This window comes from Pteronotus mesoamericanus, unplaced genomic scaffold, assembly GCF_021234165.1.
Source record: "Pteronotus mesoamericanus isolate MK-2021 breed Mesoamerican mustached bat unplaced genomic scaffold, CSHL_Meso_final scaffold_705, whole genome shotgun sequence".
Taxonomy (NCBI): domain Eukaryota; kingdom Metazoa; phylum Chordata; class Mammalia; order Chiroptera; family Mormoopidae; genus Pteronotus; species Pteronotus mesoamericanus.
This window is the reverse complement of record NW_026555326.1, coordinates 15,291,237-15,313,149: the sequence shown is the minus strand read 5'-3', so window position 1 is coordinate 15,313,149 and position 21,913 is coordinate 15,291,237. Positions and strand designations below refer to the sequence as shown.

The window sequence follows — 21,913 nt, the reverse complement described above, 5'->3', positions numbered from 1 at the left end:
ATCTGTATAGTACCCAGTTCCACTGATTCTCTGAAGACAAATCCTCAATGCTGAACCCTATTAGGCAGGTGCAGAGAACATATCATATGCCTGTTTCACTAAAAAGCAACTGTAAATGAATTGATCATATGCTTTATTGTTTAATTGCTCATTTTATTAACTTGTAAAGTCAGACCAGTGCATTAGTCTGACCATTCTTGTCCTGTCGCCCCGATTTCTCTCACCCTTGGGATTATTTATAGTCTGGACAAGAGCAGATAAATTATGACCAAAACCAAGTGAGGATTTTTTAAGGAAGCTTGATGGAAACATTAAGAAAAATATCTTAATTCAACTCCAGAAAAAAAGGGCCACCAAGGGAAAATAGTCTTAATTGACATTTTGAAACTGGCCATATGAAAGGTTCGGAGAATGATCCTCTAGGCAAGAGCTCTAAGAGCTCTGGACACAACGTGAGCTTCAGCTGATCCAGTCTGGACCTACTGAGCCAGATGACCTGAAGGGTGCCCGGCAAGCACAATGCAGTCTCTCTGGCTCCATCAACAGCAAGAGTCTTTCTGCACCATCACAGAGTGCTCTCCAGTGTGTTATAATTGTCCTTAAAGCTCTTCAATTCAAGGAAGTGCTTGGCACGTTTACTCTTCTGACTGGAGGGGAGGTATGTCACCTGGATGGTTGTTGGGGAAACTTCAGGAGACTGGGTTAGGTCTTTGGCTGCTGACTGATGTTGTCGTTGAGAGCTCCCACTTTGTGCTTTGATCCTGAAGAATAGAGAGGGCAGGTCATGACGGACAGGATAAGGACTAATGGAAGAATACAATTCAAGGCTCATCCATCCCATAAATACAGCTATAGCCACAAATGGCCTCTTGACCTATCTTATAAACTAGTTACTAAAATCCCATTTGGTAGCTTAGAAACCAAAGAAGCCAATTTTCCCACTGGGTTCCTGCTTCTGGCCCAACCTTCTCATCTCACTATACTTTAAGAAAACTTCTAATTCTGCTGTGTCACCTAACGTGTGCATGCTGCTAATACACTCCCAGTCCAGAGAGAAGTCCTTGAAATTGGAATATTAAGCAATAAGAATAAAAGTAACTATTGAGTACTACTTATGTTAGGACATTAAACTTGGTGCTTTAACAACATCTAATTTACTTACATCCCAATATCCCTACATGGTGGTATCACCACCATGTTGCAGGTTAGGAAACTGAGGGTCCATTAAGTAACTTGCCTGAGGTCACACAGCTAGTATGTGACAAAGCTGTGAGTCAAGTCTTAAGTTTCTCAGATTTCAGAGCCTATACTATTTTTACTATATCCATTGAACCTTTCTAGAAGCTAGAAATTGGAGACTAAAAGAAAAATGTAGTAAAATAAATGTAAAACTTACCATCTTACTATTCTGAAATATTTACAGTTCAGTAGTATTAAATACATTCATACTGTTGTGCAACCTATCTCCAGTATTCTTTTCAACTCGAAAAACACTCTACCTATTAAATAACTCCCTATTCCACCTGCCCTCCAGCTCCGGACAACTACCATTCCCCTTTCTATCTCTATGAATTTGACTACTCTAGGTGTCTCAAGTTAAGTGGAATCATACAGTATTTGTCTTTCAAAAAACCAATTTTGAACAGGCCTCTGCTTGACTTCTAGACCAAATGCCCTTTTCCATCTCCTCCACATGTTCATTTTCACTACCCCTGTAAGTAGTTTTTGCTAGGACTGTTTATCTTTAGGAACAACGTAGATTACTTTTAGGGACAGAGAGAAAATAGGACAGACATACACACTACTGTTTGAGAAAGAGCCATATTCAATACAGTGGAAAACATGTATTCTTCCTTTTCATGGCTGTTAACTTTTTATTCTAAATTGGATTTTCCTCTTTACCTTTTAACATTTGCATAAACAACATAATAAAACTATGTTAGTACATATCTAAAACATTCCCAGACAAAAGCCATGATTCCTCTCTGTAGTAATGTCCTTTGTTTCAGAAGACGGTTACTAATGCTTAGAAGTGGTAATAAAAATGGGTGGCATTTCATTCTTATTTTTATTCAGACCAAGATACACTGAAGGAGGACCCTTGGACCCTGGAAGAGAAAGAATCTTTGTGTGTTGAAAAACTTTTTTTATACCAGTTCTGAGAGTAATTTACTGAGCTGGGCAAAAAAAAAAAGAAAAAACCACCAAGAAAAAAAAAAGGTGCACAAAAGTAAAAGTTTCCCTTATTAGCTTATAGAGTAGCATCTGCTTTCCAATGTGAGCAAAAAGCAGTTATAATAGTCTAGGACCTAACAACTCTTACGTTACCATGGAAGGTGTTCATATTGCTTTATGAAGGCCATCTCACTGTGGGAACAGTCCAACAGTACTATATTCTCTAACCAGTCCCCTTTGACATGTTCCTCTTTAAACTCACACTGTGGCCAGCTCACTCAGAGCTTCCTGATAGCGCAGGTATTCTCTCTGGCCAAAGACCTGAGGGAAAAGAAAGGAAGAATGAGGATCTCTCAGTCTGGGGAGTCCCTTTAGTTCTCTAAAGGAAAAAAGTGGCCACCCAACTTACCCCTGTCCCATAGCGGGCTGTCTCATAGCCATCCAGCAGGGTATCAATGAGGGCCTTGCGCACACCCTTGAAAGGAGTACTAGTGTTTCGAAGATCTAGCAGGTAGGAGCGAAAATTCTTGCCCATTAAGGAACGGGGATGCCGGCCTTCAGCATGAAATGGGATCTCTGAGAGGATAAACAGCACAATGATACCCCTTCTCCCATTTGTTAGTATTTGTAGTTAACTTCCCAAACTTAGAAATGGGTCCAATGAATGAGTTGGAGGGAAATTCTAAAGAATTAAGAAGACTAGAGGTATAGAGCTGTGTCTGAGTTGTCATCTGGTGGTGGCAACACAACTTAAGCTATACCAGTGATACACTACAGTGTCATAGTCCTATTTGCCCTCCTACTTACCTACCCTAGCTTTAAGATATAAACTATGTTTTGGTAGAGGCAGAGTACATATGACAATGGTCATAGAATAAAAAATGTTCAAGAACCTCTATCTCTGATTAAGCAAAAAAGTGTATGTCACTTGTTTTGTGGAAAACAGTTAAATTACCACCATCTAGTTCATGAAACTAAAGGGCTAAAGGACAAATCAAATACAGATTATTTGGAGAAGAAATAGCTTGCCTACATAATTTTCTTATGCAAAACAGTTACCCAGTACTCTCAAAACTAGGAAATTCCTACTAGCCAGGGATGTGCAGGAAGGACAAATTCTTACATAAAGTCAGTTCCTCCCTCTCTTCCCCAAATGAATTTCCAAGGTCCTGAATGGCCAGTCAAGCAGACCTTACCAGAAACACGGATGGCATCCAGAGCTTTCATCCTATATAAATAGTTGTAGCGACCTGTTGAGAAAGAGAGTGGTCTCAGACATAACCCTCAAAAATGTCTCTGAATTCCAGCAAGCTAATGAACTGCCTCCCCACGTCATTAACAGCGGAACCACAGCTGCTGGTTTGGTAAGCAGCTATGCTACAACTCTGAGCGCAAAGAATTCTGAACTTGTGGGATTCTTCACTGATGTATTCTTCAAGAACATGCCACATACTCTGACTTCCCTCGGTTTCCAGCTGTAGCAGTCTTGTATCATCATCTGCAAGGAGCTGAGGTTCATACTTGATATCCTGAACCCTGGAGAGTCGAATATCAATCTCCTCTTTTAAGTCCTGTTCACATAGAGAAAAGAATACACAATCGCTTACCCTGTACTCCACTTTTCATCAGTCTGGAAACGAAACAGAGCAAAATGAACAACTAAGACAACAGAAGCAGAGAAAATGTTCATTTGGCTAATGAAATTAGAAGACTCAAGAATTTGAGGATGGGATTGGGTTTCTAAAAAAACGTCTCCAAACTATATGCCTCTAAGCTAGATCTTTTAGCTTGCTAGAATTCCTTCAAGCTCTACAGCATCATTATTTCTGACTTTCAACTGGATTTAGATAACTCCTATTTAGGCGTTATAAGGGACTTCCTGAGCTGGAAAAAAAATCAGCAACTAGAAGTCATAATTTATTCTAAAAATCTATAAGGAGTCCTGTATATGTCTTATAGTAACTTGGAACTACCATCTACCTGGTGGACCACAGGAATTCTACAGAATTTCTTCCAGAGCACATTTAATTTTTTAAGTACGTAACTCACATACAAGGTATAAAATTTAAAAAGGTACTTGCCCTGGCCAGGTAGCTCAGTTGGTTGGAGCACAGTTCCATACACCAAAAGGCTGCAAGTCTGATTACTGGTCAGGGCACATACCTAGGTTGTAGGCTTCATTCCTGGTCAGGGCACATCCAGGAGGCAACTGATCAATGTTTCTCTCTGACATCAATGTCTCTCTCTCTCCTTCTCCCCCCGCCCCCTCTCTAAAATCAGTAAATATATTCTCAGGTGAGGATTTGGGAAAAAAAAAAAAGGTACTGAAAATGTCACCCCCCGCTTACCCAGAAGCAACCAGTTAAGTTTCATGTTCATCTCTTTCTTAAGAGGGTTGCCAGAGCCCCAGTAAGTAGATTTTTTTTCTTGCGGTAATTTTTTTTATATATGTAAGTACATTTTAAATATCATCAAGATGAACACTTGCGTGCTTGCTTCAGGAACATGTGTACTAAAATTGTAACAGTAAAGAGATTAGCATGGCCCCTGTGCAAGGTTTACATGCAAATTCGTGAAGCATTCCATGTTTTAAAGAAAAGATGAACACCTGCATCCACTATCCAGATTATGAACTGGAACATTACCAATGAGTGTGAAGTCTTGTGTGCCTATCTCTGAACGCAACCCCCCAATCTTAATTTTTTTCAGTTTTATCACATCATCCTAAACAAGATGTTTAGCTTTGTCTGGTTTTTAACTTATACAAATGGAAAAATACTTTTTGAATTCCTCTGCAACCTTTTAAAATTTTAAATAGTATTTGTTGGATGTGAATTTACATGCAATAAAATGCATCCATCCTAATCAAGGTACAGACATTTCCATCACCCCTAAATGTTCTTCATACTCTTTTGTAGTTAACCTCCCCAGCCAGGCTGCATTGATATGCTTTCTTGACTGTTCTAGAATTTCAGATAAATGAAATAGAATCATATGGCATATATTCTTTTGTGAATGGCTTTTTCCCACTCAGGACGTTTTTGAGATTCATTCATGTTTGTGACTTATATTCATGACTTACATTCACAAATATTTTGGAGATTCACTTGTGTTCGTACATTTACCTTCAGGTTATTTTCATTCTTTACAAAATTTTTTTAAACTCTCACCTGAGTACATTTTTTAATTGCTTTAAAAGAGAAAGGGAGAGAAACATCATTGTGAGAGAAAAACACAGATCAACTGCCTGCCATATGCACCCGAACCCACAACCCTTATAGTTAGTGGGATGACGTTCCAAACAAGGCACACGGACCAAGGCCTTTTTTTTTAATCTTTTATTTTTTAATTGATTTTAGAGAGGGAGGCAGGGAGAAAGAAACATCGATTAAAAAAATTTTTTTTTTACATTTTATTTATTTTTAGAGAGGGCGAGAAACATCAGTGTGTGGTTGCCTCTCGCATGCCCTCCTAATAGGGAGCTGGCCTGCAACCTAGGCATGTGCCCTGACTGGGAATCAAACCAGCGACTCTTTGGTTTGCGGGCCTGAACTCAATCCACTGAGCCACACCAGTCACGGAGAAACACTGATTTGCTGTTCCACTTATTTACGAATTCACTTCTTACTTTTGTGTGTCCCCTGACTGGGGATGAAGCCTGAAACCTTGGTCTCATCAACTGAGATGTCTAGCCAGGGTTATTTTAATTCTTTATACTATTTCAAAATACAAATATATAATTAATAGCTATTCTCAAGTAGACATCTGGATTACTAACTTCTTTTAAAAACATTACAAAGAATGCTACCACGAGTATTCTTGTCCATGTCTTCTGGTACACATGAGCAAAAATAAATTTCTCTATGGTAGGAGTGGAATTGCTGGGATGTGGATTAGGTATATGTGTAATCTTACTAGATAATGCCCAATTATTTTCCACAGTGGTTTAATTTTTACTTCCACCAACAATGGATACAAATTCAGATAACAAGAATTTTTAAAAGCAAAAGGAGCCCTGCCCTGGCTGGTGCGGCTCAGTGGAGTGAATGCCGGCCCGTGAGCTAAAGGGTCACCAGTTCACTTCCCAGTCAGAGCACATGCCTGGGTTGCAGGCCAGGTCTCCAGCAGGGGGTACACGAGGCAATCACTCGTTGATGTTTCTCTCCGTAGTTTCCTCTCTAAAAAATAAAATAAATGAAATCTACAAAATAAAAGAAAAAAAAAGACAAAAGGAACCTTGATCTCATCTAGTCCAGGGGGTTCTTAAATACCACATTTTGCCGTGTATAATGTGCACCCTTGTTTTTGGCCCAAACTTTCAGGGAAAAAAATCTTTAATTTTAATTTTTAAATTCAATTATTTATTTTCTTGTATTTAGAAACAAAATCGAATATCATATCCCAGGGTATTATTTTGCATACAGATAACCGTTATTGCTTTCTAGAGTTACACTTTTAATAAACATAAATAAATTAAAAACCATGTAGATAGATACGGCAGTAGTACTACCCAGGTGTAATGTGCATCCTTTTTCCCCCCCTAAAAATTTGGGCAAAAGAGTGTACATTATACACAGCAAAATAAGGTATTCTGAGGTTTTGATTGGATATCCCTCTTATGGGAATCAACAGGCATTTGGAGAACTGAGGGAATGTGGAAGAATCACTATTTCAGGTTATGCCACCTTCCTTGAGGTTTTCCATGAAGTATGTTAGCAAAGAACACGGAGAAGGTTAATGGCACTAGTTAATTAAAGAACACTGGTTTAGGAGTTGAGGAGTTATATTAGTCCTAGCACTTCCACTAACCTGTTTTTCACTTAAATTATTGAGTATCTAGTATGTGTAGGACCTGGTTTTACAGTGGTGAGCAAAACTGGTATGGTGCTTACATTATCAAAGCTTACAGTTTAGTGAGAGAGGCATTAAATACATAGAAAATTAAACATAAAATAGAGTCTGTGGTAAAGTGTCATTTAGAAAAAAATTGGGACTATGAGAAAACAAAAAGGAGGACTTATTTTAAATAGGCGATAAGGATTTCTCTTTAGAGAAAATAAAAATTTAAGCTAAGATGCTCAGACCTGAAGAACGAATGAGCTAATCAAGTGAAGACCAACAATCATTCTAGGTCACAGTAACAAACAGCACATGTCAAAGTGGGAAATTCAACCAGTGTAGCTGGGCCCTAGTGATGAAGGGAGAGCCATACAAAAGGAGGCTGGTAAAGGTCAACGGGTATCTTAACCAGGAAGTAGGAGACAGAAACAACAGAATGAGGTTGGTGGTAGATCATCAAGAGCTCTGATTTAGACATGTTAAGTGTTACATGCCTGTCTAGCAGACATCTAAATGTTAGGTAGGCAGTTGGATATATTAGTATGGAAATCAGGAAGAGGTTTGGGATAGAGATAAAATCTCATCAGTAGATAAATATCCAGGCCCAGGTAAGGAAGACAATTACCTAAGATGCCAATATAGACAAAGGGACCATTTGGTTATTCATTTTCTAAAATGTTTAGGTAAATTGTTTAATTTTCTTAGGTTTCAGTTTCTAACGTGACTGTTGGAACTAGGTGATTTGTGTGAGCCCTTAAAAATATAAAGTTCCGCAGAGGCAACTTTCCTTATTGTGCTAGGACTAATATTATCACCTTCACCCCATTCTAAAACAAAGTTCAAACAAACAAAAAACTGGGTTGTTTAAGCTGAACCGAAAAACTTAACATAGAAGTTGGGAATTTTAATCCAAGCTCTTCATTCTACAAATGTAAAAACTCAAGTTCCTAGGTAAGATACAGGCTATGCCAGAGCAGTAAGCAGGCAAGCCAAGCCTCAAGCTAACCGTTATTGCTCAATCTACTAAGGTAAGCACGTGGGTAACTGGACAAGGAAACGGGGGGTGGGAGGGCTTTACAGTCATTTCCAAAGGCAAAGCAAATCTCATTTTGGGTCTTAACAGATCTGGAGAACCAGGCCTATCCAGTATCTTAAGGACCTACCTTGGGGGCATTGTGTCCCACGGGGACGTGAGGTCCCCTTCGGGATTTCATTGCAAACCGCATGATTTGCCTCTTCACAAAAATAAAGAGCAGTACAAACACCTGTCCAAGTGAGAAAAGTAAAGAATCTTAAGTAAAAAGACAGTGAAAACAAGTAAAATCATGCCTTCATTTTAGATCCCCAGATTCAGGTTCTCAGGGAGGTTTTAGGGGTACAACTTGGGGCAGTAAGGCCATTAGAAACGGGGCGTATAAATGGAAGCCAGCAGCACTACGGCGTGGGGGTCTGCCTTAGGGTTCAGGGGGAGGAATCTCTAGCAGGGTCGGGGCAGCGTACGCCTAAGATAGGACTCAAAACCCAGAAAAAGTGCAAGTAAGTAGAGAATGAGGACAGGGAACTGCTCACGAGGAAAGATTCTACGGGGTCACACCCAACATCAGGAACGGGTAAGGGGAATCTCCTCACCAGGCTCCCGTAGGCCATCACCAGCACGACATTCACCCCCGACAGCCAGTTACTGCCGGACGCCATGGCCTCCCCACCCCGCGCAGAACGGCTCCGGTTTACCCCGCTGCCCTGCCTCGTCACCCTGGGCTTTTCCGAGGCAAAGGCGCCGGGGTCCCCTGAAGCTCTCCGGCCATTTCCTTACGGGGAACGACCAAGGCTGACTCGGCCAGAAAACATGGCGGATGAGAGAGTGCTGGGAAAGAAGAACGACACCTTCCCGCTTCCCCCCAACACGTGACTCAGGTACGCAATGGCAGCCGGGAGCGGGGAGCGCGGACATGCGGAACTACGCCAGTAAGAGGAAGCGTAGGCCGCTTGTGGATCACGTGGTGGGGGGCGTGGCCGCCTTGGAGGAGGCTGTAGAGGGGAGCGACGCAGGGAGCCGGAGTGAGGTGTCTCGTGGCGAGGCTGCACGCGCACGCTTGCGTGCGCGTCCCTTTCGCGTCACGTGCTGGGGGACGCAGGAAGGCAAGTGGGAGGGGGAAGGCGCGAGCGCGAGCGCGAGAGGGAAAAGGAGGGATGGGGGCGGGGAGGAGGGAACCTTATATCACGTGACAGGGGCGGCGCGGCCCGGGGTGTCAGTGTGGAGGAGACTGAGGTAAAGTTGGGAGCGCAGCGGTGTTGGCGGCGGCGGCGGTAGCAGCGGCAGCGCGGCGGGGCCGGGTATTGTCCGCGGCCCCTTTAAATCCGCGATCCCCCTTTTTACCCTCCCTCCTTTCTCTCCTACCCCGCCGTGTCCCCCTCCCTTGGTAGGCCCCCCCCCCCGCACCGTGTGTTCTCCCACTGTACATCCCCCCAGTCGTGCGAGCCCTGGCTACTACCTCCCCTCCCCCAGTCGGCCGCCGGAGATTTTGTTTATGGTTGGGTTCGCGGCCTAGTGGGCCTTACCAGAGCCGGGGCCTCGATTTGGGAGCGTGGCCGGGGCGGGGCTTGGGGCAGCCGGAGGGGGGGGCATGCGGCTAGAGCCTGAGGTGGGGGAGAGCGAGAAAGAGCGCGAGCGAGCGAGGCCTGGGCCCCGCCTGAGGTAGGGCCCTGTCTACCCCGGCCGGTTCCTGTGGAGAAGATGAGGGGGGCCTTCTCCCTTTCAACCCTCTGTGGGCCTCTTATCCGGATCCGGTCTGGTTTGGGGGTGGCGGAGCGGAGGGAGGGTGATGGGGTGGAGCTGCCCCAAGCTCCCCCATGTGGCCCTCAGTTTGGAGTGCGGGGGATTAAATTGTTCCGGGTGGGAGGTAAGGAGGAGATGTGGCGCCGCTGAGCGGGTGAGCCTCCCATCCTCCACGCGTGGGCTTGCGTCCCCTCTCCGTTTCCAGCTTCTTTGTCAGGTTCTCTTATTACCCTTCCTTCTTTCTCACCGCCCCAGCTTTTGGAATATATATTTTGCTTCTGTCTTTAGTTTTTTGTTATTCATAATGTGGTTTGGGGTACCCCAAACAATTACGGTGTTATTTGGGAAGCTGGACATGGAGGCCCCCATCGAGTGCGCCCAAGGGACGCCACTAGAGCACTGGAGTATTTGTTCACTCTTCTCATAATGGGACAGGGATTCCAAATTTCTTCAGACCCGTCAGCCTGTGAGCATTTCCTAAATTTGCTTTGCAAACTGATGTCACAAACAGCAGACTGCTCCTTTTCCACCATTCTTGAATTGTAGCCACCTCTGGTGTAAGATATTGTGGAAAGAAAAACACCACAGTAACAGACGTTTTTCTTGTTATTGTTACCGTGTTGCCTTTGACTGTCCCTGGTTATTAGATGGAGAAATTCCTTTTTTGTCTTACTCCTATCCACCTCCCACCACCTATATCTTGCTTTGGGAATATTTGATGTACTGTAACTTGCTGGGAGGCGATGAGAGTCCGTGACAACCAACATTACTATTGAACTGAAACGTTTTGGCTGTGCATGGGTTGATAAAACTGCTTTGAGATCCTACACCATTGTCCTTAAAAGATTAGAATATGCCAGTGATTATTTCCGTTATGAACAGGAAGTATTTCTGGTGTGTAAACTCATGATGAAAGGCCTAAAGATGTACTGTTTTTGACTTTTAAAGCCCCTTATTTAACATGTTCTGACTGGGGAGTACTCTTTTTAAAAATTAGATTCATGTCAATGGACAGGGGGATGCAGGGGTCATTATCATAAAACATCCAGTGGAATTAGTTGCTTTGTTATAGGTAGTAAACCCTACACACCCCAATCCAGCTGCAGAATTTCTGAATTGCTTCTCAAATTAGATTGTAAGCTCCCTGAGGGCAGCAACCAAGTCACATTGTTTTTGTATTTCTTAAGTGCTGGACACAGTAGATACTCAATAAATACTTACTATTTATTTTTTTCTGTAAAACTTCTCTGGCTATTTTTTTAAGTAGCTGGTTTTCCAAAAATGGTCAAGGGCACTCCTGTGTTGAAACCTGTATTTGTTCCTGCAGTAGACCGTTGGTTCTCACCTATTTCCCTTATACTCTTTTTTTTTTTTTTTAAGAAAATTTAACAAAATTCCTCATCGCCACTGTGGTAACTTTGGGTATATGTCTCTGCTTACTACTAGAAAGCTGCTAGTTCTGTGCCCTCCAGTGTTCCATCCCAGATCACTTACCTGTTGCTCAGTGTTGTTACTACGTAGGTGGTAAAATTTTCTTAGACATACTTTTCAAAGTTCTTGTAAGAGGGAAAATAGAAATTAATAGCAAGAGTGATCAGGAGGATTTCATTTTTTTCTTTCTTGAGTTTATGTGGCTTTCAAGATAACAATATATTGATTAGTACAGTATATGCAGTCATCCATATAGATAGGTAGTCATGCTCACAGATTGAAATCATACGTGGAGAGGAAAGCAGTCAATAGTTACAGGAATGGCTACCCCCATATTAGAAACTACATCTTAGAGCCGATTATTAAGCATAACGATTTTTCCTCTAGTTTCAATTTTTTTTTTTCCACTTTGAGTCCAGGAGTACTTGGTTTAAAAAAATTTTTTTCTTTTTTTTAAATTAAGTGTTGAAACTTCACTATAATGCCAGCCTGGGAAACTGGACTGTGCAGCAAATAATCCCATACTTTAGCTAGAAGTATTTATAAGCCTTTGTGTGGGGGAGAGGTAATGGTTAAAAATTCGTCCCTTAAAACTCTTGGTGATAGAAGATGTAGAATTCTTAATGAATGCATTAAAAGTCAAAGATCTGTGCAACCTATTGGTCCAAATTGTTGAAGTATTTCTCTCCAAGGAAGTCAGCTTTCTTTGTGACCAAGAAACAGGTGAAACTCAATATCCTAATAGTTTATCTTTGCATATTTTTTTAGGAGCCTACCTTAATTCACAAGTCCAGCAATATCTTCTTAGTAGTCTAGAATTACCCTGTATAAAGTATTAACCAAAAATGAATAAATATAGAGCATAAAAGTATAAACTTGTACTCTTTGGAAGGGAATAAAACAATGCAAAGTAACCTCTTTCTCTGAGCACTCCATCATGTAATGTTTTCTTTGTTTACTAAATTCAGTAGCTGAGATTGCATTATAAAGCAAAGTGTGAATGAAGAGAACCTAAATTTTGTGGAATCTTTGCTTGTTAGAAGTGTTAAAAGCTGTGCTGGTTTGGGGAAGGAAGGTCGTGTATCTTGTGTTTCTTTAAAGAAAACAAAGTTCTCTTGCTCTGCAATAATGTCTCAAGTTTAAAATGATTTTCCAGAAGCCTTTTTTCCAAATAAAACTTGTGCTAGATTTGAGTTTGGGACAGATTTGGGATTCTTTATAAAGGTGAGTGGTGGAGGGTCATTGTAATTCTGGTTCCTTGGAGCTGTGGATTACGGGACCAACAGAAGCAGCTGCAAAAGCAAAATGTAGGAATTATTTTCCAAAGAAATGAGGTTATAGACAAAGTAACTGGGGCTAATACAAACTTTGTAGAAAGCTGTGGAAGACCCCACAACATGCTGAGAGATAGAAACTTGGAGAAAGAGGCTAGACTTGAGCGTGTGCTTTTCCAAATGATGGAGGTCATGTGCAACTTAAAGGGTTGTAAGACAGGTAATGCTATTTTTGTAGGTGGGTTGAATGCAGTATTTAAAGTTTTTTTAAATTTGGTTTATAGACTAATCCCCTTCCCGGAAGACTTTTGTTTCCAGGCTTTGATTATCTTCTGTCAAAGGGATTTTAGGTATTTTTACCTATGTAGAAGGTTGTTGATTAATTAATATTGTTTGACTTACTATGAAGGTAGCAAAACTTCACAAATCCTGATTGTAGGGAACTAGTAAACAAACTGTGCCCATAACTTTAAAAAAGCAAAACTATCACTTAATACATGTTTTATATATTTCTTAATATACAAAAATGCTAACATCCGTAGTTCTGTAAGGAATTTATCAAACTAAATATGTCTGAAGAACAGGTGATCATCTTGGTTTGTTACTTTGGAGAAATGAAGATGTTTCATGAAGGTGCTGATGAAAGAAGTAGAAAACTTATTTTGCCCACATTTAACATCTAAACTTTTTTTTTTAATCTTTCAGTATTCTACCTTGTAAATACTGTTATTTGTATATACTGTAAATGATGACGTCGGTGGGCACTAACCGAGCCCGGGGAAACTGGGAACAACCTCAAAACCAAAACCAGACACAGCACAAGCAGCGACCACAGGTAAAGGGGAACCCAAGGGATATGGATCCATGGGTAGCCTTGCTGGTTGATTCTGGTTTCCATCAAGTGCAGCATCATTCTGTGCTTTGGATTGTTGATTTCGGTTCTTCATTCTTATTTTCCAGCCCTAGCCTTGTTTTACCTGGGGCCTGATAACTGTTAATGACATGATGTGACATAACATGCTTACTTTTTGTTCTTTAACACTGAATTATGAGGCTTTGAAAGAATGGCTCTTGTGCTTTGTATCTCTAAGATAGCATTTCCCTTCTTTATCTGGGTTGTCTAAGCAATACATTTCTTATTTCCTAGACCTTCCACCATGATGTCTCTTTAGCCCACCTTTGTTTCGCCATCTTTCCCCTTTCCTTTGTTCTTATTTTTCCTAACTTTTTATCTTCCTCTCTGGTCTCATGGAGGCCTAATTTGATACTTCCTTTTCCACAAGGAAATAGCATTTTTACTATTTTCCTTCAGAATTAACAAAATGAGACACCATAGAGTATTGTTTAGTTTTAAGGAGTAAATTAGCCTCCTGGGTGTGGAGGTTTGTGGGTTTTTGTTTGTTTGTTTTTGTAAGTTTAATTTAGGTATGATTTGTTTTCTATAACCAGTTTGGTGTTAGTTGCTGTCTAATGTAAATAAATAAACTTTATTTGGTTATGGTCAGGTAAATTGAATATATAAGACTAGAACTTTCCTCTTATTCATTTTTCTTTGACTTCTCCTTCCAAATGAATTTCTGGCAGAATTTTAGTACTTAAATAGTTGAGTACTTTAATTGGAACAGTAAAATTTGTGGTATCTTATAAACATACACTGGATACTTAAAAAAATGTACTGAGTTTATTCTCAGACTAATTGTTATGTCAGACCTAGGAATAGGAGGGTGGCATTGGTCATTGCAGAAACAGGAACAGGGTTTGCAGATGACTTTGCAAATACGTTAATGTGAATTAAGGGGTAAATGTTTCATAGTGATGCTGTGATTCCCAACATGTAAGCCTCTTTAATGGTGAACATTGGTAGAAAAATTTGCTGCTTTTTTAGGAATTATAGAGTGAAATAATGGCATTACTCTTTTTTGGGGGGAAGGGGGTTATTGTGCTGATTTAAGCATTTTATTCTTTGTTTTTAAGTATTTTATTTATTTTTTAGAGAGAGGGAAAGGGAGGAAGAAAGAGAGGGAGAGAAACATTGATTAGTTGTGTGCCTCTCACATGCCCCCAGCTGAGGACTTGGCCTGCAACCCAGGCATATACCCTGACTAGGAATTGAACCAGTGACTTTTCGGTTTACAGGATGATGCGCAACCCACTGAGCTATTCCAGTCATGGCTGATTTAAGCATCTTAAATGCTGTTAGTGTTTTATTACTTGGTTCTGTGTGATAAGGAAAAGGAAATTGGGGTGGAAGGTAAGGGGATAGTGACCACAGAGTCCCTCTTATTTCTCTAAACTTTTGTATGTTGATCACGTGTTTTTGAAATTGTCTCAATTCTCAGGCCACTGCGGAACAAATTCGACTTGCACAGATGATTTCGGACCATAATGATGCTGACTTTGAGGAAAAGGTGAAACAAGTGAGTGTGTTGCTAATTTGATGTAAGCTATGGGGAAAAAAATAACAGGATTAATGCATAGTTGCCTACTGGGGCACTTATTACTATAGGTATTAAAAGAATTATGACCTGAAGTATGATAGATTAAGCCAATAAATCAATGCTTTTATTGTCTGACTTACTGTATTCTTTTGGATAGGTATCTTGTTCAGAGGTTTTGTCTTAATTTTAAGCTCTTGTTTAATGAATGACTTTATTGATATCATTTTATAGCAACTTTGAGCAGTTGTGACCTCTAGGAAGTGTGGAAATTTGTGGTATGCTGAAGCCTGTGTGTTTCTGGCTTTGAGTCTGTGTTAGATGCTTTATTGTTTGATTGCTTCATATGTAAATCCTTTTGGCTCCATTTTTGGTCACAGGTATTTTTTGCTTTTGGGAATAGAACACCAAAATTCTGCATATTTTGTTTTTTTAAGCCTGGTTCTTTCAGACTCATCTGGTGTTTCCTCTCTTTTTTCTTCTTCACCTAGCTTGCTTTTGTGGGGAGTACAAGCTTATTCATGATCACTGCTGACCTTTCTTTTTCAGTTGATTGATATCACAGGCAAGAACCAGGATGAATGTGTCATTGCTTTGCATGACTGCAATGGAGATGTCAACAGAGCCATCAATGTACTGCTGGAAGGAAACCCAGATACGGTACAGTGCTAATAAAGTGTTCTAGAAAGTGGGTCCCTGGCTGAGAGGCTAGTAATATTCTAAAAATAGCAATTGGGGTAACTCACCTTAAAGCAGAGTACTTTATTTTCAGAATAGAACTGGGAACTACCTTGGAGATTGTTTGCTGCAGGTTGCAAATACTTAAAATTAATGTGCAATAAATAGGAGAAGACGGATAAAAGTCTGTCTCTTCTAATTGGCCTGAAATGAATTATTCATTCTAGACTAGTGACTGTTTTTGGGCCTGGGTTAGTCTGAATTAGAGGTGCTATTTCATGCTAATCATGGAACATTTCTGCTCACCTGTTTTACTTCTGTTGCACCAAGTTACAAACTCCTGGATTTTGATTTCAGCGCTTTTTTCATCAACATCAGCTTTGCATTTTCTAATACCTTTTCATCGTTTGAACTTTTTATGACATGACATGGTAGCAGAGAAATAAACTTTACAGCCTGTTGACCATCCCTGGAGATGATAGGGGATATCTTGGAGGACCTCTCCTTCCCACTTAATGAGAATTGTGTTTTTGTGCTTGTCTTATTGTACCACATTTTAAGTCCTTGACAACAGAAATTCTGCCTTTCTAACCTTCGGGATATTTTTGTAGTGCTTAGTAGAAAACTAAGTTTACTTCCCCGCCCCCCTCCCAAATGAACAGTGTAATATTTTGAAGCATTTTCATTTACTTGGTCTTAAACTGGGGATTTTTGGGTTAGTATACATAATCAGAGTTGACCCTTTGAGTGATCAACCTACTGATGTTATAGTGTCACTTTAGTTGAATGTTGGAGGTTTGTCAGTTTCATTGAGACAATGGGAAATCATAGTGGAAAGCATTTTTTAATCCCTGTATTTAAACTTGAGGCTTTTTCTCTTAAAGAGTGTGGTCCTAGGTTAGATTTTACATTATTGACCTTATTTGAAAATTATTGCCTGGACAATGAATAAAATAGTGCTGTTCATTTTGAGTTTACTCTAGAATAATTATCTCAAGATTTTTTTGGGTGGCGTGGGTGGAGAGGTAGGACTACTCATGCTTCGTAGAAGTCTAATTTTTTTTTTTTTTTTTTTTTTTGGCACAAGTCACATTTTGTTTCACCTTCCAGCATCTTCTGGGGAATGTAGGCTTATACCACAAATAAACCAGCTACTACTGAAACCAGTGGGAAGCAAAGTCAGCTGCCAGGAATGTTGGATACATTTGGGTGGATAAGGTCATACCAGAAAACTGGCCCTATCTTTGGGAAGATCATAGTAATTCTCTTTCCTTGTGGAAGTCAGGTGACAGACTAGCAAAAACTCTAAAAGCTGATGCAGATTTAGCTCTAAGGTTATGATACCTTATGCATTGAAGCCACTGTGAGCATAAAATGATCCACTAGCTATAATGTAGAATCATCTTGGGTTGGAAGAGTAGGCAGCAAGGAGCTTCCAGGTTCTAGGTGGGTACTTATTCTTTCTTATAAAATTACTACTTCTGTAAACTGTCCATTGTATACTTTAGAATATATAGATATGTTTTTACTGTAATTTTAAATTTGTTTTTTGAACTTGGAAAACTTTAAAATTGTGTTAAAGTATACCGTATTAACCATTTTTAAGGATATAATTCAGTGGCATTGAGAACATTGCCATGTTGTAGAACCATTACTACTCTCCATTTTCAAGGGTTTTTCAATTCTCAAACTAAATCCAAAATGGATTCTCTGTGTTCCTTAAATAGTAACTTCCCTTTTCCCTCTCCCATCAACTCCTGGTAACCTCTTATATTTTCTGTTTCTATGAATTTGCCTATCATTCTAGGTACCTCATAATAAGTATTGTCCTTTCATGTCTTATTTCACTTAGCATGATGTTTTCAAGATTTATATTGTGGCATGTATTAGAATTCCGCTTTTTTTAAGGCTTGATAATCTAGTATATGTATGTTACATTTTGTTGATCGATTTCATCCATCGATGGACACTTGGGATTATTTGGGAGTAAATTGTAGACATAGTATTTTATTCTGTAAATATTTCAGTATACTTCCTTTCAAGGATACTCTTTTATATGACTATAGTATCATTATCAACCCTGAGAAAATTAATTGTAATTTCGTATTACACCTGGTTCATATTCTTGAAAGCTGTTCAATATTAGATAGCGGTTGCTGATCACCAGGACCATTGATGTTTGCGGTAGATGGTGTCTGGATTTGGGTGTTTGTCCTGAAACTTTTATTTGTATGTATTTTCTGAGGGGGAAAATATGTAAATGTAAATCAAGGAGTGTGTATGTTTAAAACTTGGAATATATAAAACTCATTTTCTTGAGGAGTGAGTATAAGACTATTTAGCTTATTTGCCTTACCACAAACTTACTTTCTTGTGTTCTGGAGTGAATCACTGAATATTCTGTTTTGGGAAAAGCGGAATTGGATTATATCAGTTTAGGAAATAGAGGGGAGAGCACAGTACATAAAACCTGGAATGGAGGGCTTCTTATAGTCAGCATGTCTCAGAACCAGGGCTGTGCCCTCCTGACTGCTATTTGGTCATTTAAGTGAAGGAAATTAGGGTGCGGGGTGGGAAAATAGGTACAGTTGTTGTTTTCCTACTAAATTAGGTTGCTTTATTAGAGAACGTGCCCAAGATTCGAATGCTGCTTATTCACTTTGAATTCAAAGTTAACTTTTAGCCTTGGCTGGTGTGGCTCAATGGCTTGAGTGCTGGTCTGTGGACTAAAAGGTCACCTGTTTGATTCCTGGTAGGGCACATGCCTGGGTTGTGGGCCAGGTCCCCAGTTGGGGGAGTGCAAGAGGCAACTAGTCTTGTTTCTCTCACACATTGATGTTTCTCTCCCTCTTTCTTCCTCCCTTCTACTTTCTGTAAGGAATAACATCTTTAAAAAAGTAAAAACAAAGTTAACTTTTAGAAACTTTCAGGTCTTTTTTTTTTTTTTTTTTGCTTTATTTGACATGAATATGACTAAAAAGTTGGGTGGGACTCACTGAATCCAAAGGATTTTAGTTCTTTTTCAGCTCAGGAAATAACTCTTGAAAGCTAGGGACCAATAACTGGGTCCTTTGACTAATATGCCGAGTGACTGAACAAAAATAGGGATCTTGGTGATTGTTTTCGAAGTGATCCCTGCAGTCTGTTAGCACCTCCCCTATAAAAAGGACTTCAGTTTTGCAGTATTAAGTGTAGAATTTGTTTTGAGGTTATTTCTGTATCCTCCATTTAAATGTAAGTAAACTTAAGTTACAAGTATCTAAGACTTGGATGCTGAGAGGAGAATGGTTAACAGTTGTCCCAGCTGTTGTCTCTGGTTTTCTGATAGCAGCTCATGTTGATTAGATATGAATGCTCTGCCCTTCTTTAGCATTCCTGGGAGATGGTCGGGAAGAAGAAGGGAGTCTCAGGACAGAAGGATGGTGGCCAAATGGAATCCAACGAGGAAGGAAAAGAAAATCGAGACCGGGACAGAGACTATAGTCGGCGACGTGGTGGGCCACCAAGACGGGGAAGAGGTGCCAGCCGTGGACGAGAATGTATGCATGGGGCTTTAACAAAACCAGCTGTGGGTCAGTAATGTCTAGATTTCCGGGGTGTCAAGGCTCTGCTAGGCTGGACCTAGTAACCATTATAGCATACTTCTGATTTTTCTTGCCATTATCTGTTTCAAGATCTTGGTGTCTCTTACATTAATGTTTTCTAGCAGCAGCCACTAGTTTGGTATGAAATTATTATGTAGCTTTTATAAAGTTTGACTTACAACTCTCTTTTGTGGTTCATCACCATTTTTTTAGTAACCATCATGTCCCATCTTTCCAGCTCATTTTCTCTTGTTTTTGTTTTCCCACCAGCATATATACATACCATTTATATATTTATATATATACTGTTGACTCTGATCTGGCCATCTGTGTTTTGTTTTCCCCAGTTCGAGGTCAGGAAAATGGATTAGATGGCACCAAGAGTGGAGGTTCTTCTGGAAGAGGCACAGAAAGAGGCAGAAGAGGTCGTGGACGAGGCAGAGGTGATCAGTTTGGGGGGGGCTGGATATTGGGGTACTGTTACTAGTTTTGTAGGGGTCTACGTCATTTGAAAACAAATACATATGGTACCTAAATTCTTAAGGTGTCATGTGAATTCTAGAGGTTGCTAAGTGGGCAATGAGAGAATTAATGTCTCTTCCTGTAGTCTTTATTGTTGATATTACTGTATTTGCTTGAGGACCCAGCAGTATGCACAGTAAAGGAGCAATCTGTCAATAGTAATGATTGCCCTACTGCGTTACATTAACTGCACTACAGAGTGAGAAAAAGAACATCAGATAATACCAACCACTCAGTATTCCAGAGCTGCCTCAGTTGGCAAGATAATTTTATATCAACTTCTAAAATATTTCTTTCTTTTTCTCTTTGATTAGGTGGGTCTGGTAGGCGGGGAGGAAGGTTTTCTGCTCAAGGAATGGGGTAAGTTTCATTGATCAATGTCAGTCTTTAATTTTTTTTCCCTGTCACCATAATACTTTAGGGTGGCTAATGTCCTGATATCCTGAGGGTAATAGTAAGCAGCCCAAAACGCAGTCAAAAAAATATCTAGAGTATTTATTCAGGAAGGTGGGTCTAGTAGACTTAGGGCTTATTTTTTAGGGATAAGCATTTACTACCTGGATAACTGTCTCTATTTCATAGCTTCATTTGAATGCATATACCTACTATCTTCCCAAAACATTCATGTGGATTTTATTGTAATCATTGGTGTTCTAACCCAAAATGGATAATAGATATTGAGATTATGCCATAAAATGTTAGGTAAATTGACAGGTGAGGAAAAGTTGACAGCTTAGATAAGAGAAAGGGGCCGTGTGATTTGTAGTAGGAATGGGACCGTGAAGATTCTGATTGCCCTATTCTGTGAGTTTATTTTTTCTTAGTGTTGCTTAGATGTCGGAGACTCTTTTAAGCTTTTTTGTTGTTCACTCCCCTACCCCCAGAACCTTTAACCCAGCTGATTATGCAGAGCCAGCCAATACTGATGATAACTATGGCAATAATAGCGGCAATACATGGAACAACACTGGCCACTTCGAGCCAGATGATGGGACGAGTGAGTGACTTTATTATTTTTTGTCTCTGGGAACTTAAGGAAATAATTTTTTTGAGGTTATAGTTACATGAAGTAGAGCAATACTTTTTGGGTGCAGAGATTGTGAAGAAAGGGAGAAAATTGCAACTGGAATTACCGTGTGTTCTCTATATTTACTATTTGTGGGCACATTATGCAGACTCTTTCACCTGATGTTCATCCCTGTTTTATGAAGTAGATACTATTTATCATCACTTTCCAAATGACAAAACTAGACTGAAAAAGTAGTGAAAAGGGTAAAGGGGGAAAAAGTGGGACAACTGTAATAGCATAAAAAATAAAATATTAAAAAAAAACAAACAACCAGCAGTGAAGTTATTTGCTGGTATTTGAACTCAGATGTTTAACTCTACAGTCCATGCTCTTCCCATTTATACCATGAGGTTGCCATTAGCTCCAATTGTATTTCCTAATGTTTCTGTTAGGGTAGCTAGATTTGCCTTTTGAAAAGATATCCTGAATGAATTAATTAATCAAGCCACTGCTCATGGAGATGAAGAGGAGTCCAGAATCAGCCCGCTGTCAAGTTTGTGTTCTGGTACTGAGATAGGAGTATCTTTTTTCCCTTCATTTTTAGGATAGTTCAGTATCTGGGTAAGAAAGAAATTTCAAAACTTGCTACCTCTCTTTGTTGGACAGTCTTCTGGGTGTAGTAGAGTGTTACTAGATATTAATAAGATTACTTTTCTTGTTAGCTGACTTTGGTGCCTCTGTCTGGGTAGGGTGTATATATTTAAGGATATGTTAGGCTTGTGGGATACACTGAAATGTGTTTGGAGGTAAGATACTTTTACTGCTTTAAATAAGCGGAGCTTCTGGGTTCCAGAGTACTTTCCTCTTATGAGATCAGATACTTCCTTCAGGCTGAGTCACTACATACAGAGCCTGAGACTTTCCTTTTCTAAAGGAGGATAAGTTACTAGTAGAGCATGAAATAGGCTCTTCGACTCTTTATCCATTTAACTTTGCCTTGCCTCTTTTTAAAGATGTGATCCATCTGTGTCTTTGGCATGGTCTTTGGCACAGCTTCTCATCTACTGTCCACAAGATAATATGTATACCCAGGCCCTGAATGTTACTTGTTTTTTGTTTACCAAGTTGTCCTGTAAACTCATTTGAAATACAGCTTTCCAATTCGTGGAGGCTGAAGTTGAGTAATTAGC

The 21,913-nt window shown here is 40.0% G+C and overlaps 2 protein-coding genes and 1 non-coding gene across 17 annotated transcripts in view; 2 read left to right on the top strand and 1 right to left on the bottom strand.

The window, feature by feature from the left end:
* Positions 1-132: 132 nt before the first annotated feature.
* CUNH1orf43 (chromosome unknown C1orf43 homolog) lies at positions 133-8,899 on the bottom strand. Its single transcript, XM_054563082.1, has 7 exons — positions 8,644-8,899; positions 8,178-8,279; positions 3,629-3,746; positions 3,372-3,425; positions 2,585-2,751; positions 2,438-2,496; positions 133-761 (listed from the first exon to the last, which is right to left on the bottom strand). The coding sequence occupies exons 1-7, from the start codon at positions 8,707-8,709 to the stop codon at positions 566-568; spliced, it is 762 nt and encodes a 253-aa protein (XP_054419057.1). The 5' UTR covers positions 8,710-8,899; the 3' UTR covers positions 133-565.
* Positions 4,664-4,767, top strand: LOC129062483 (U6 spliceosomal RNA). Its single transcript, XR_008528277.1, has one exon. It is a non-coding gene; the product is annotated as a U6 spliceosomal RNA (small nuclear RNA).
* A 392-nt stretch (positions 8,900-9,291) lies between the features above and the next one.
* UBAP2L (ubiquitin associated protein 2 like) overlaps positions 9,292-21,913 on the top strand; it is a 40,572-nt gene continuing 27,950 nt past the window's right edge. For all 15 annotated transcript variants that reach the window (XM_054563209.1, XM_054563208.1, XM_054563204.1 and 12 more), the window contains exons 1-8: positions 9,292-9,348; positions 13,201-13,330; positions 14,835-14,912; positions 15,480-15,590; positions 18,979-19,147; positions 19,540-19,635; positions 20,029-20,074; positions 20,599-20,711. In XM_054563209.1, coding sequence (XP_054419184.1) covers positions 13,241-13,330; positions 14,835-14,912; positions 15,480-15,590; positions 18,979-19,147; positions 19,540-19,635; positions 20,029-20,074; positions 20,599-20,711 — 703 coding nt within the window. In that variant the 5' untranslated portion in view covers positions 9,292-9,348; positions 13,201-13,240. The remainder of the gene's footprint in view (positions 9,349-13,200; positions 13,331-14,834; positions 14,913-15,479; positions 15,591-18,978; positions 19,148-19,539; positions 19,636-20,028; positions 20,075-20,598; positions 20,712-21,913) is intronic.

Coding starts and splice junctions, on each gene's coding strand:
- CUNH1orf43 (XM_054563082.1), bottom strand. CDS start 8,709: ATGGCGTCCGGCAGTAACTGGCTGTCGGGGGTGAATGTCGTGCTGGTG. Junction 8,280..8,643: donor TGATGGCCTACGGGAGCCTG/GTGAGGAGATTC, acceptor TCACTTGGACAG/GTGTTTGTACTGCTCTTTAT. Junction 3,747..8,177: donor TGGGACACAATGCCCCCAAG/GTAGGTCCTTAA, acceptor CTATGTGAACAG/GACTTAAAAGAGGAGATTGA.